Consider the following 14,188-nt stretch of genomic DNA (forward strand, 5'->3'; position numbering starts at 1 on the left):
TGGGAGGGGACAAAGGGTACAAAAGTAATTTCTGGTAATGGGTATGCACCCAGTATGAATCTGGCCCTCACATCATGGGCAGGAGGGGGGACAATGAGCTTTGTATCTCATGAATATTCTTAATAATAAAAAAATATTATCCCATAGATCTTGTAAGCTTTGCTCATTCTTTTTTTTTTTTTTTTTTTTTTTGTCTTCTTGTGTTATTTCAAAACTGCTATCTTCAGGATCAGAAATTCCAGAAATAATTCTGTTGATCTAGTCTGATGTTTAGACTCTCAGAAGTATTTTTTATTTCGTCCAATAAATTCTTCAATTCTAAAAGACTTCTACATGATTTTTTAAAAATTTCTGTTGAATTTCTCATTCAGATCATGAATTGTTTTCTGATTGTTTTGGTTTGTCTACATTGAGTTGACAAACTTGTATCTCAGTGAGTTTCCTGAAGATCTTTAACTTGAATTCCTTTTACAGCAAGTTGGCAATTTCTGAATCTTTGGGATCAATTACTGGAACATTATTTTGGTTTTTTGGTGGTGGTGTGTTGCCTTGTTTTTTCATGTTTCTTGTTTCCCTGCATTGACATCTGTGTATCTGGTGGGACAGTCAGCTTTTTTAATTTTGTGGGGTGGCTGGCATAGGAAAAGAATTTCACCTGCACATGCATCCTAGAATGTCAGTTGGGTAGATTACAATGGCTTTGCTCCATATAGACTCAGTAGTGTAGACTCTGCGTAGTTTCTTTGGCTATAATCCACTTTTGCTGTCTGTGAGAGACTCAGAGAGCTATGCTTTGGGGATTTTTCATGCAGTGGCACAGCTTTGCAGGGGAGGTACTGCTGGCTTAGTTCACAGGCTGGTGGTGTGCACAAGCAACCTGTGGGTCAGTCGTCTCAGAAGCTGGCTGACTGGGGTTGTGGTTGGTGGATTGATTCTCAGGCTGGGGGTGTAGGCATACGGCATGTCCAGGTCTCCAGTACTGGTTTGCCAGTGGCAGGGTCACTGTTCTGCTTCTCTGACTAGGGGTGGGCCCACCAGGGGCACATCAGCCAAGCTGTTTGTCACTCAGATGTGTGTGCCTGTGATGGCTCAAAGACTCAGTGGCAGGTCTTCCAGGAGCATGACAGTTCAGCTGTTTCTCTGAGTGAAGATTATGGATGCATTTTGGCTCAACTAGCTGAGTGTGGGTCTGCTGATGGCCCTTCTGCTGTGCCAGTTCTTGGGGCCTGATGCAAAGTCATGCTTTCCTCTGCAGTTCAGGAGCTGGGCTTTCAAGGGCCGAGCTGCTGAACTCCTTCTCAGCAAGTGGGTGAGGCCACTAGACAGGGCTGCCGTGAGGGGGCTTGTCTAGCTGCTTGTTGGGTGGTGTGTGGAGCTGCTAGGCAGGCCTGCAGTGAAGTGACCTATCCAGCTGCTTCTGGGCAGTGGGCAGGGCTGTTAGGTAGTCCTCCAGTGAAGGGGCCAGAGCAGCTGTTACTGGGACTGTTGGAAAAGCCACAAGGAGGGACTGTTCAGGATAGAACCACCTGGCTGCTTCTCTGGGAGGGGCAGATGTACTTTATTTCCACCATCCCAAGGGCATATTCATTAGGGAAGAGACCTGTGAAGTGTTTTTCTAGGTGGGGGCTCAGGTGCACCCAGCTCAGTCAGCTGGCAGGGCTGGAGGGTGAGGGGAGGAAGGGAGTGTGGTCCACGTGAGGAGGGTCTGCCTATCTGGCTGGAGAGGTGGGTTCATTAGTCCAGTTGGTCTAGGGATGGCTTTCCAGACTACAGAACTAGAGTTACAGACACTGTGAGCCCAGGCTTCAAGTTGCCAGGATCAGAGAGTTATAGCCTGTCCTGTTAGTGAGCTGGGTGGAGGCTACTGGCCCGAGGGCAGGGTGCACTCCTGCAGTGGTTCTGATTTCAAGATGGTGCTGTCCTACATAGGCTTGGGTCACAAGGGTGGGGGGCGAGGAGTGCACAGTTTGTGCTAGTGTTCTAAAGTGAAGCAGTCTGTGTATTTTAGGCCACTCCTCATACTTTTCTCCCAGCTTGTTCTGCCAAATGATCTGCACGCCTTTACGGTGAGGATGAAGGTTCATGTGAGTCCTCTGCCTACCTTTTCACCACAGGGAAACGTTTTTCCTGTGCCAGTCCTGGTGTCAGAGATGTGGTGGCTGAGGCTGTGTGCCTTTCTTTTCTCTCTAAGCCACAATCCTGGGCTTTCGTGCTCCACAGGAATCTTACCAATCTCCTGCTGCACTCCTATGCTCTTCCACTGATGCTCCTGTCAATATTTAGCTATCTGTCAATTGTTCTGGTCCTTTTCTATGGGAGCAATGCACCTTGTGCCATCTTGCCCCACCTCCTATCTCATATTCACATAGTTTATCTATTAATTCTATTAAAACTTTTCATTTCAGTGATTGTTTTAAGTGACTGCAGAAATAGTCCTCTTACCTATAGTGAGCAGAATATGTAAATGCGTGTATTGCTTCTGTATCTTGATATCACTCATTTATGGTTAAAATTAGTAATGTTTTGCTAACATAAAGTGCAACACACACAAAATGAAAGTAAATGCCAGTAAATGATTTCTATTTATTAATATCTTCAGTTTTGATTTTTAAATATTTATTTAACTTTTATCAGTAAAAGCTACTTGTTTTAATAAACCATATTATAGTTATTTATTTCAATTCAACATAAAATCTCCTACCAGTAGATATCATTGCAGAACTAATTAAATGCTTGTTTTTGTTTGATTTTTATTTGCAGCTTTTTTTCACTTTTGACTTAATAAAGTATGATTTTCAGAAAGATGAACCTGTTAGAAATGAACAAAACTGGTGTAGTCATATGAAAAAAGGTAAGACTTGTATTTGAAGATGTCTCCTGAAGCAAAATTTCTGAACTTCTATATAGTATTACTGAATTTATAAAAGAATGACTAGTTTCAATGTATTATTTGACTTAATTTTAATGAGGTTTAGTTATTAGATATTAAAAGACCCACTGCGTCACTTAGATGGCAAATTATTAGATTTGAAAAGTGGTTACAATTTGGCTCATATTTTTCTTAATTCACCATCTCTAGTTTGTAAGTGGCATATGTCTAATGTCTTATATTACCAAACTATAATATAAAAATTAATGACAGTTTATCATTCTAGATGTAGTAGAAAGTCAGGCCAACTTGAATTTAAATCTGGGCTCTGACACTTAGAAACTGTGTAACTTCAGACAGGTTAGTCAACCTGTCTGAGCCCCTTTTTTTTCACATGTAGGTAGAGGTGACAATGGTTTTTTTAGGTTATTGTTGACAATAAAATGAGACATATATAAGCCCCTCTGGAGGGCCTGGTGTGGGGCTTGTTACCTTCCTCCCCTTCCTTCTCCTTCTCATTCCCCTCCTCTACCAAGGTAGACTTTCTTGTAATTGTAGATTAGAAATTTTCATAAAAGCAAGTGCCCCAATTAACCCTGCTGTTGCATAAAAGTGGAGAATAAAATGTAGAGATGCACACTTAGAATTGTTCAGAGATGCAGTCTGAATAAATCAGGACAAAATTACTTTTTATTGCCTCAAAATATGTTTAAACTATATTTCAGAAATGACTTCCTAAATCTGTACTTCAAATATGGGGATAAAGATTGCAAACCTGTTTTTATCTTCTGGTAGCTGAAAGATTATAAAACACAAGGTTTATCTGTTAAAAAATAAATTTCCCAAGTCTGAATTTCAAGCCCGAGGGCATTTATCAAATATTTTTCTCTAATTCAACTCTATAGACTCTGTCCAAGAAAAAAAGAAATTTCTGAAGAAATTGTAAAGAATGTAAACACATTTTTCTAGTGTGCTTTATTTATTACAATTCTGATAATATCTGATATTGGAGCTTGAATCCCAGAACTGTGCTTATGCAACCTCAGAGTTTCTTAAAAAGCTGGTGGACCCCAAATATCTGCTTTGCTATTCTGGAATTCGCATTTTGAGCTAGTCAGTACTTTTTCCATTAAAGCATTGTGCCTTCACAATGTAAATTATACCTAGACAGGAAAGATTAGGAATACACTATAACCTATTTAAACATTTGCAATGATTAATTTGTCAGAGAAGAAAATATCACCTGTGTCCTGAAGAAGAAATTCAGAGACATAAATTTTGAGAGAGATACAAGAGTCTTGAAAACTTCTGAAATACAGGGAATGTAGACTGACAGCATATACAATGGAGGTGAGGCTTAGGAGTCAGATGGACCTGGTTATAAAAAACTCCAACTGCTACATTTGACAGCTGTATGACATTTTGCAGTTATTTTTTCTGCCTAGTTTCTTTACCTGTAAAGTGAAGATATATATTATCAGGGCCTTTCTTACAAGTTTGTAATGAGGATTAGATGGGAAATATACCCTCAGAATAGTGACGGGTATCCAGAAAGTGCTCAACAGGTATAATAATGGTAATAACTATTATGATGTTGATGATATGATGGCGTTGGTGATGACAATGACAATGAGGATGATGATAAGGGCCTCTGCTGGAGCAAAGCAGGTGTGTTTGGCCAGTGACCTGTGTGCCCTTGGAAGCCAGGATGCCCAGAAGGAATGGGAGTTGAATAAAGAGTGTTAAAATGACAGAAATTGCTTTACACTCTGCTGGAATCCAACCTGATCTACCTAGACATGCAGATATTGCATCTCTTTACAGCAGGCAAAGCAAGTAAACAATGGCCTTGAAGACTTCTGGGGCAGTGATCGCTGTTCTCTTTTCTCACCTTCTCTTAGAAGTAGTTTTTATCTTGCAGGCTACTGAGCAGAATCTTGATTAATTTGAATAAGTTTGATTGGAAAATTATTTCAGATAATGTGTCTAAATATAGCAAAACTAATAAGTATCGTGGTATAGGAGATCTTCTCAAAGTCTCTTCTCTTTCACATGGAGGATTTCCAAAACAGTACTTAAGAGGAATAAACTATTTTCTTAAATTTCTAATAACATGGTAACTGGATCAGAATAGTATTGTACGAAAGCTTACCACAAAATCGTAGAGACTTGAATTTTAGTCCTAGGTTCATTTCTTTCTCTGATTTTGGCAATTCATTTCATCCCTCTGGGCTCTTGTTCCTTCCATGCGAATTAGGGATTATAATATCAATTTCAGATAATTTCTGTGAAGAATAAACAATGTGACAATTGCAAAGGGCTCACAGTAAGTGCTCAGTAAATATTGCTATCATCATTTTACTAAAATTATTATTAGGATTATTTCATATGTATATATATGTGTGTGTGTGTATGTACATATAGTTTTCAATATTATCTGTGTCGATGTCTACATAATCCCAAACAAAAATAGCCATAGGTCTATCCACCCAGGAAGTGAAAAAAATTTAATACACCTTTCCTTTACATTTAATTTTTTTTTTGTTGTTTTTTTCCAAAGGAATTTGTGTTTGTGGTAATCTGTGAAAGGATGTGCCAGATGCAGGCACCAAGAGTAAGTGAGGTCAAATATAATAAAAATAAACAGAGAGGAAAGTAAGATGAGCATCTCTGTGTTGTGTTGGCCAGATACGGTTTAGATACATGCATGGTGTGTGTAACAATAGTTTTAATCAGATGGCTGCCAAAACGCCGTTTTCTCTTTCAGGAGAACCTGGACTTCTCATTTCTCGAGTAAATGCAAAGAATCCCTTCTTTGGTTATGCTGGGTCTTACAAGCACACAAAAAACAAATTGCTTTTTGATGTTTTTAAGAAGGGAGATGTTTACTTTAACACAGGAGACTTAATGGTCCAAGATCGGGAGAATTTCCTTTATTTTTGGGATCGTATTGGAGACACTTTCAGGTATGAAATATCATGGGATGCACGGCTTGTTCTGTAATTGTGAACCGTACTTCTGTGGAAACAGCAGAGACCACATGCTCTTTAACTTTCAGAGCAGAGTCCTTTATCTCCATAATGTCTCCTCATTTAAAATTTAATTGGCCATCTGTTTCTAGACTGAACCAGAAGTTAAATTTTGATGTTAAATTTTATAATTGTTTTAATGAATCAGTTTAGTCCAAATCAGTGAGCTTTTATTTTTAGAATATAAAACTGGCAGACATATGTGAAGTCTAAATGGTAGGGTTAAAACAGAAAACCAGTTAGGTCAAATGTGATCCAATTTTTGATCTAATAATAAAAATATTGAAACAGCAAAATTTTTCTTCTTACATTTCCTTTCTTAATTTTCTAAAATTATTTTAGGCCTATGAAATTATTCTGCTTCCACCAGTCAATGACTGTAGAACAGTGAACGGCATTCAGTAAGCATTCAATAAATGCTTGGATAAATAAATAACTTCTACCTCCTTGCCCTCTTGTACCATGTTATAAGCTTACTTTATATAGAATTATTTTATTTTATTGTAACATAGTTGGTTGTACATTTCTGGGGGGTACAGAGTTGAATATCATTACCTATATGCAATATGTGATGTTCAAATCAGGATAATTAGTCTATTCACCATTATGCAATGTAATTATTTTTGATAGCCCTTTCGTTCATATGCATTGAAGGAGCCAAAAGAGTTAATACCTAGAAATTAAAGTGGGTCACTTCACTAAAAGACAACTATCACTTTTCTTCTAATTCTACATATCCCTATCACCAGAGATAGGGAATGTTTTGTACCTACTTGTTATTTTACAAAATACAGATTTTTGTAATATAATCATTATTTCATTATTTTATTTTTGTGATATATTATGAAACATTTTACAGTAAGCAATTTATACCAATGAGACATAGATAAAGTAATCAACTTTAACTGAAAAACAGATGCTTATTTTGTTGAATTGCCAATAAAGTGCTTCCTTAGAAATGCCTTTTGTTTTGAAAACTATAGTTATTTTTGGTCACTAGGTACTTGCACAGAGCCAAAGGCAAGGCACTAAAACTAAAACTGGGCACCTAGTTCTTTAAATGCAGGTGCACTAACTGGAATTTGTTTTTCATTTAGATGGAAAGGAGAAAATGTTTCAACTGCAGAGGTTGCTGATGTGATTGGAATGTTGGATTTTATACAGGAGACAAATGTCTATGGTGTGGCTGTGTCAGGTATGAATATATTTCAGATTTTGGAAGGATTCTCAGAATAGAATGTGCCACTGCTCTCAGTTTTGCAATGATTTTACTAACTCAACACCTTAAATTTTTGTACATTAAAATAAATATCTTAGTCTTGTTTTGGCAAGTAATGTCTTTGACCAAGCTAACATACTTCATGGTCACTTTAGGGGGAAAGTACCAGCTGAATTTTAATGTTTGTGTGTATTTTTAAGCAGAGTTGGAAAACTCTGGGCTGTGACTCACTGCTTGAAAATAGTTAAAGCTTCTCTCTCTCTCTCTCTCTCTCTCTCTCTCTCTCTCTCTCGATGCTGCTGGCAAATATGGGAATCCAAACCCTTGACCTTGGTGTTAGCAACACCTGCTTTAACCAGCTAAGCTAACTGGCCAGCTTTTTTCTTTTTTTTAAGAGCTTTTGAATAGTATATTATTTTTCTCCTCATGACCAGTGTTTGTACATACTACTGAACAGGAACATGTTCTAGTTCAAATGTTTAATAACACTGACTTAAGGGTGCGTCTTTTTTAAAAATTATTTTAAAATTTGTATGGCCTCATTACCTTTATAAATATGCATATATTGGGTATATACCCAAAGGAATGGAAATCATCATGTTGAAAGGATACCTGCTCTCTCATGTTCATCACAGCTCTATTTACAATAGCCAAAATATGGAACCAACCTAAATGTCCATTGACAGATGACTGGGTAAGGAAAATGTGTCATATACATACACTATGGAATACTACTCAGCCTAAAAAAGAATGATTAATCTGCCATTCACAGCAACATGGATGAGCTTGGAGAAAATTATGTTCAGTGAAATAAGCCAGGCACAGAAAGAGAAATACCGCATGTCTTCCCTCATAAGTGGGAGCTAAAGAACAAATAAATAAATAAATAGAAGGAAAAAGAGAAAAAACAGCAATCACAATAATACATTGAACTTTCAGAAGGAGAGAACAGAATTTTGGTTACTAGAGGTGGGAAACGGGGAGAGGGAGGAGGTTATTGAGAAATTTGGTTAATGGACACAAAGAATGATTATATTTGTAATGATGAATATGCTAATAATCTTGATTTGATCATCATATATTGTATACAAGTTTATTTGAGAAACAGCCACTGGGTGTTGGAGAAAAAGCTCCAAGACTTTGATCCTCTGTAAAGAACCATAGGTGGCATGATAAGCAATAAAGTAACTGTGGAATTAATTATGAAAATACCAATTTCTAATTTCTTTACTTAAAAATATGGCCTTTATTTTATGCATTGATGCTTAAAATGTACAATTCTCCTGGAATATATTTGCCTTTAAATAATTTTTTTCTTAATATTTGTGTTAGTGGTGGTAGGATGCAAATATGAATAACTCTTGGTGTTTTCCATTCCATCTATTTAATTTCTGTAGTGTAGACAATTAGGGATAGACTCTCGGCTTCTTTGTTCTTAAATTATTTCTAGGGAGTAAATCATATGCTCATTTATGCTGCTGTTGCATTATTATCACTGCAATAGATTTACTGTCTCTACTTGTGACAATATTTAAGTAACAGGATTATTTTTAAAAATTCATGTAGTACTTATAAAATTGACTCTATTTCAAACTTTTTTCAGGTTATGAAGGAAAAGCAGGAATGGCTTCTATTATTTTAAAACCGAATAAGTCTTTGGACTTGGACAAAGTTTATGAACAAGTTGTAGCATGTCTACCAGTTTATGCCTATCCACGATTTTTAAGAATTCAGGTAATTTTACCATCTGAATTTATTATGAAATTTAAGAGCAGGAAACCAGGGAGATGGTTTAATTGCACAATAATATTGTATCCTTTAGATAATATGTGCATTTTATGTATATTAAAAAATGTTGAGACTGGTGAAAAGCATGAGGATGTAGAGTTGATGTTAATCAATGCCATATTTGAAGCCTAATTATAGAAAGGAGCATGATGAAATGCTAGATATATTTATCTTTCTCCTAATTATAAAATTGCTCTCTTCCTGTTCAGTCAGGACCTCAGAGCAAAATGATGGTCCTAGTGATGGCGGTAAGCCAAAACCAGAACTTACACGTGTCTTGTGAAGACATTTGGTGCTATGTGCCTAGAGTTAGGTTTCACCAAACTAGACACATTAAAGTGTCTGCAGGATGTGTTCAGAACCTAAAGACAACTGGCTTTAAGCAATCCTGCTTTAATTTTTACTGTCATTCTATCCGGTCACCTCACCCCCCACCTTGTATTTTGGGAAATTCTGAGTTAATTTGTTTTTGGATGAGGGCTCTCTCTTGTTAGGTTACTGGTATAAAGTATAGTAAAAAGAAAGTAAATTTACTCAGCTACTGGGTAACCTTACTTATTCATTTACTCAACCATTCATTTATTTAATATTGCACCTCAACTATACTTTCTCAAAATTACTACTCATCTCTTCTTTTCTATTTATTTATTTATTTATTTATGTATTTATTTATTTATTTTTTGTGACCGGTAAGGGGATCGCAACCTTGGCTTGGTGTCGCCCGCACTGCGCTCAGCCAGTGAGCGCACCGGCCATCCCTACATAGGATCCAAACCCATGGCGGGAGCGCCACCACGCTCCCAGTGCCGCACCCTCCCGAGTGAGCCACAGGGTCGGCCCACTACTCATCTCTTAATATACAATAACACGGTCTTTTTCTGAATACATTTGTTATGTCACCATTAGATCTCTGATGGAGCAACAGATGGTGTCATATTCAGTTTTAAAGCATTTGCCAAGCAATCCTTATAGCCAAGTAACTGCTCGTTCAATAGGACATATCATCTGAACTGTCATAAATACATGTTTCATTTGCATATTTTTAATTTAAAGAGCTTTTACATACATTTTCTCAGATTATTTTCATAGCAATCCTATGAAATACTAAAGGTATGTGAATGTGAAGCAGAAGTAATATATTTCTAATTGAAATTCTTAATGAGATAGGTATAGATTTACATGAAGTTGTAAGAAGTAATACAGAGACCCTATATGTCCTTTACCCAGTTTTCCCTAAAGGTAACATTTTGCAAATCTATCACAACCAGAATATTAATATAATTCACCCATCTTATTAAAATTTCTCCTGTTTTACTTGTACTCATTTGTGTGTGTGTGTATGTGTGTATTTTCTATACACTTTTATCACCTGTGTATCTTCATACACCCATGGCCACAATAAAGATATAAACAGTCCCAACACCGCAAGGATCCTTCATGGTGTCTTCTTGTAACTCAGATCCCTCTCTCCCTCTCCACCCCACCCCATATGTAATATATTTTGGTGGAGTAGAAATTTGATAGAGCAAATAATATTTTAAGCAGTTTTCCCCTAGGACAATTTAAAATTCACTTTCATTAAGCAGAAGAAATATTTTGGCATAGGACTTCTCTGGAAGACTAGATCAGCCTTGCACAAATTTAGAAAATATGTTAGGATGATTAAGCACTAAGAAAGAACATGGATCATGACCTCTATGTTTATTACAATATTTGCTATAGTTAGCCAAAAGCCTGACACTTAGCAGTCAAAATATTTATTTAATAAATGAATCGTATAATAAATGATCTGATAAAAGCAATGCAAAAGTAAAAGTTACTTCTGACAAAATGAGTAAAACAACTATCTTATTAAAACTCTGTTTAGCACAAATTTTTAAAAAGTGCACTTTTTGCCAATAATTTACAATAATTTAAAAAATGTAACAATCCTCAGTATGCCTGGAATAAAACTTACTTGGTCCTTTCATTCTGCTTGTGGAAACACAAATTTTTTTAACCTCTCTAGAAAATAAATTGGTAATACTCGATAAGATTCCTAAGAGTTTGCATGTATTTTGACTTAGTAATTTCACTTCCAGAAATTTATCCTTATGAAATAATCAAAGATGCACAAATGTTATATATGCAGGTATTCTTCTAAGTATTATTTATAGTAGTATAAATTTTGATAATCTAAGTTCAAGAGTAAGGGTAAAGTTAATTAAAATATAATTAGTGAGAACTTATAAAATTACATGACCTAGGAGAATATTAAGTTTATAAAAATAAAGAACACCAAATTTTATAAATACAGTGAGCTTCTAATTTCCTAAAAAAGAGAAGAAGGATGTGTGTGCCTACACAGCAGCATCTAATTTGGGATGACAGTGTTGGGTCACAGGTGGGGAGAGGGAAGAGAGGAGATCGAGGAAGGGAGCTCACAGTGAAATTGACTCAAATTAGTCCAGAAGGATGAATAAAAATGGACAAATTACTCACAGAACATTATATGGGTCATCGGATGTCATTTCTGAACAAGGTTGTTTTTCCATGCCTGAGACTCCCACAAAGAGATACATTCTGACCTCCTCTAAACCCCTTAAAGCAGAGATTCTTAAACTTTCTAGATTCACAGCACCTTCAGTGTCCCAATGACTTTTATCATGGAACTCTTGGGTCAAAACAAATACCTAAACATTTGTTTATTCACTGATTAAGTCAAAACGAATTCATAAGTGTTTAGGTCTAATAAATTAGTAACCATTTGAAAAATAATGCATATGAATCAAATGAAAAAAGACACTTTCCATTTCATTTTCAAATAACCACAATTAAGGAGATGCAAATTGGTCACTGCACACCTGTCAAACCGGATTGCACTGGATAGAGCCAGCCTGATTTCATGTTTCACACTGGTTTTTGGCTGTACTTTCTTTTCATCACAGAAACCACTGAAAACCCATTTTTGCAAAGGAATGTACCACAAACTAATATCAAAACTACCTTGAACTAATAATTTGCAAGTAGTCACCAACAGATTTTGTATGTCACTGAATTTCCCTTGAAAATTTAAGATATTCTGTGGGGCCCTTGAGAATTCACTGAGGTGCCCAAATGCACCTTGGTGCATGGTTTGGGAACCCAGGTTTTAGAGTATTCTATACCCATCTGATTCTTATGGTATTCTGTCTTGCATAATAGATTTGAGTGTACTTATATTACAAATTGTCTTTTAGAGCTGTCTTTTGGAGCTTTTATCTCCTTAGTGTCTCACAGAATTCTCTGTACATAATATTGTATTGGCATTGAATTGAAGATGTAGCCTATTTGTTTTACACATCCTTGTAATCAGTTTATTGATTGTGCTTATAATTCTTATATACTGAATGAGTTAATATTTGAGTAAACTTTACAAGTAAAACAAACTAAAGATTTGAACATTCCACAAGGCATTTTTTATTTCCTATAATAAATTATTAATAGTAAATGTAGAGAAATCATTAGATATAAAAATATTATGATTAAATAATACAGTCAATAGTATTAAATGTTTTATTTATATATTATAGCTATTATAAATAGTATTAAATGATTCCACTCATCTGGGTAATTATTTTATAGGAAAAAATGGAAACAACAGGGACATTCAAACTACAGAAGTTCCAGTTGATGAAAGAAGGATTTAATCCACTGAAAATTTCTGATCCACTGTACTTCTTAGATAATTTGAAAAAATCTTATGTTCCATTGACCAAAGAACTTTATGATCAAATAATATTAGGGGAGATAAAACTTTAAGATTTTGTATGTATGGGATTTTCATATGCTTTCCTAAGAAGAGTGAGAGGAGAATATGTGATTCTTTACCACAAAACGGGGAAGGGGAACTAACATTAATTAAGCATGTGCTATCTTTTCTTTATATGCAGGAGCATTTCTTCAATTGAGTAAGAACTTTAATTTGTTTTAATTGATATAAACTTCAGTTGATTACTATTTGTACACATTTGGGGATTCAGTGCATAACTATTTGCCTTAATATTAAATATTTTAAATAATGAATAAGTGGTTAACAGCTTAGATAATCACTAAAAATGTACTTTCTAATATTTAAAGTTTCTAATTTTGAATAAATGATTAAATTTTACTCAAATATTTTATTTTTATGTGTTCTATTCTTTAATTCAATAAAACCATCTTCATTAATGTGTGTTTTGAGTTTTTGTTCTGATGTTTTTAATTGTAAACTTCCAGTCAAAAGAAGCTGACTGACTAAGTGCATGTACTCATATCTCCTTTATCTTAAGCTCATATTAAGATGATAGAAGAAATATGAAAATATAAAACAGCAGAGCAGGAAAACGGGTAAGTCCAAAACCTTTAGGAATTTTTAAAGATATATAAATGGGATTAAATTGATGATAAAGTCCAACAGAGCTATAGGAACCACTAATAATACAGGGTAGGAAATAGACTAGAATAGAACCCTGCTATTATCACCTAGATCAAAGACAGAAAGGGCTGAGAGTTTGAACAAGTTTGAGAAATTTGTAATGAGTACAATTGTACTTATCTCAAGTGGAAGCACCAGGCTCCAGTGGTTCCTTCAAGCTAGAACCACAAAAGTGACTCTCTTGATAAAGTGGGGTATCGTCCATATGAAGGTTGTGGAGCTGGACTGAGGGGAATATGCCCAGCAAGAAGCCCCTGTGCCCATAAACCTAGCTCTCTGTACAACCAAAAGGAAAGTTTGCCTTGCTTCGTGTTGTCACCCACATGCTAAAGAGCTTGTACTGGGTAGAACAGAAGTTGCATGTAGTTTGTTTTTGTTGTTGTTAGGAAAACATATGTTATAAAGTTAAGACTTTTTTAAAAAATTTAAAGGTTAACCATGAGTAGCATAGAAATAAAAGGTCAAACTTCAGAATGAAAAAATAATTGAGAAAATGTAATCAATTTTGACAAAATCAGGAATTTTAAAAGAGAAACAAAAAGAGCTCATGATAAATAGAAAAAATAAAAAGTCTGGGCATACCCATATCCCAAAAGATAAATGAGAATGAATTAATTTCCTTATTAAAAATATATTGAATGAATGAGTTGACATTTAATTTTTATATTAACGATTAGCTGTTTTTTGCCTTTCCCATTAAAAATTGTTTTGCTTTTATGTATATATTTTTAATTTTCAGGTGCCCTTTAAATACTATAAGCCTGACTGAACATGTTTCTGCTAACTTCTAGCTCTTTAAAAACTTTAGAGATTGGATTGTGATCGTGAACTAAGCATATACACATCAC

At 35.4% G+C, this 14,188-nt stretch overlaps 1 protein-coding gene across 1 annotated transcript in view; it reads left to right on the plus strand.

Moving 5' to 3' along the window:
- SLC27A6 (solute carrier family 27 member 6) overlaps nucleotides 1-12,685 on the plus strand; it is a 77,656-nt gene extending 64,971 nt beyond the window's left edge. Inside the window, exons 6-10 of the mRNA XM_063087843.1 lie at nucleotides 2,761-2,851; nucleotides 5,637-5,835; nucleotides 6,996-7,093; nucleotides 8,721-8,851; nucleotides 12,509-12,685. Of these exons, the coding sequence (XP_062943913.1) occupies nucleotides 2,761-2,851; nucleotides 5,637-5,835; nucleotides 6,996-7,093; nucleotides 8,721-8,851; nucleotides 12,509-12,685 (696 nt within the window). The remainder of the gene's footprint in view (nucleotides 1-2,760; nucleotides 2,852-5,636; nucleotides 5,836-6,995; nucleotides 7,094-8,720; nucleotides 8,852-12,508) is intronic.
- Nucleotides 12,686-14,188: the final 1,503 nt, after the last annotated feature.

This window comes from Cynocephalus volans, chromosome 2 (genome assembly GCF_027409185.1).
Source record: "Cynocephalus volans isolate mCynVol1 chromosome 2, mCynVol1.pri, whole genome shotgun sequence".
Classification (NCBI taxonomy): domain Eukaryota; kingdom Metazoa; phylum Chordata; class Mammalia; order Dermoptera; family Cynocephalidae; genus Cynocephalus; species Cynocephalus volans.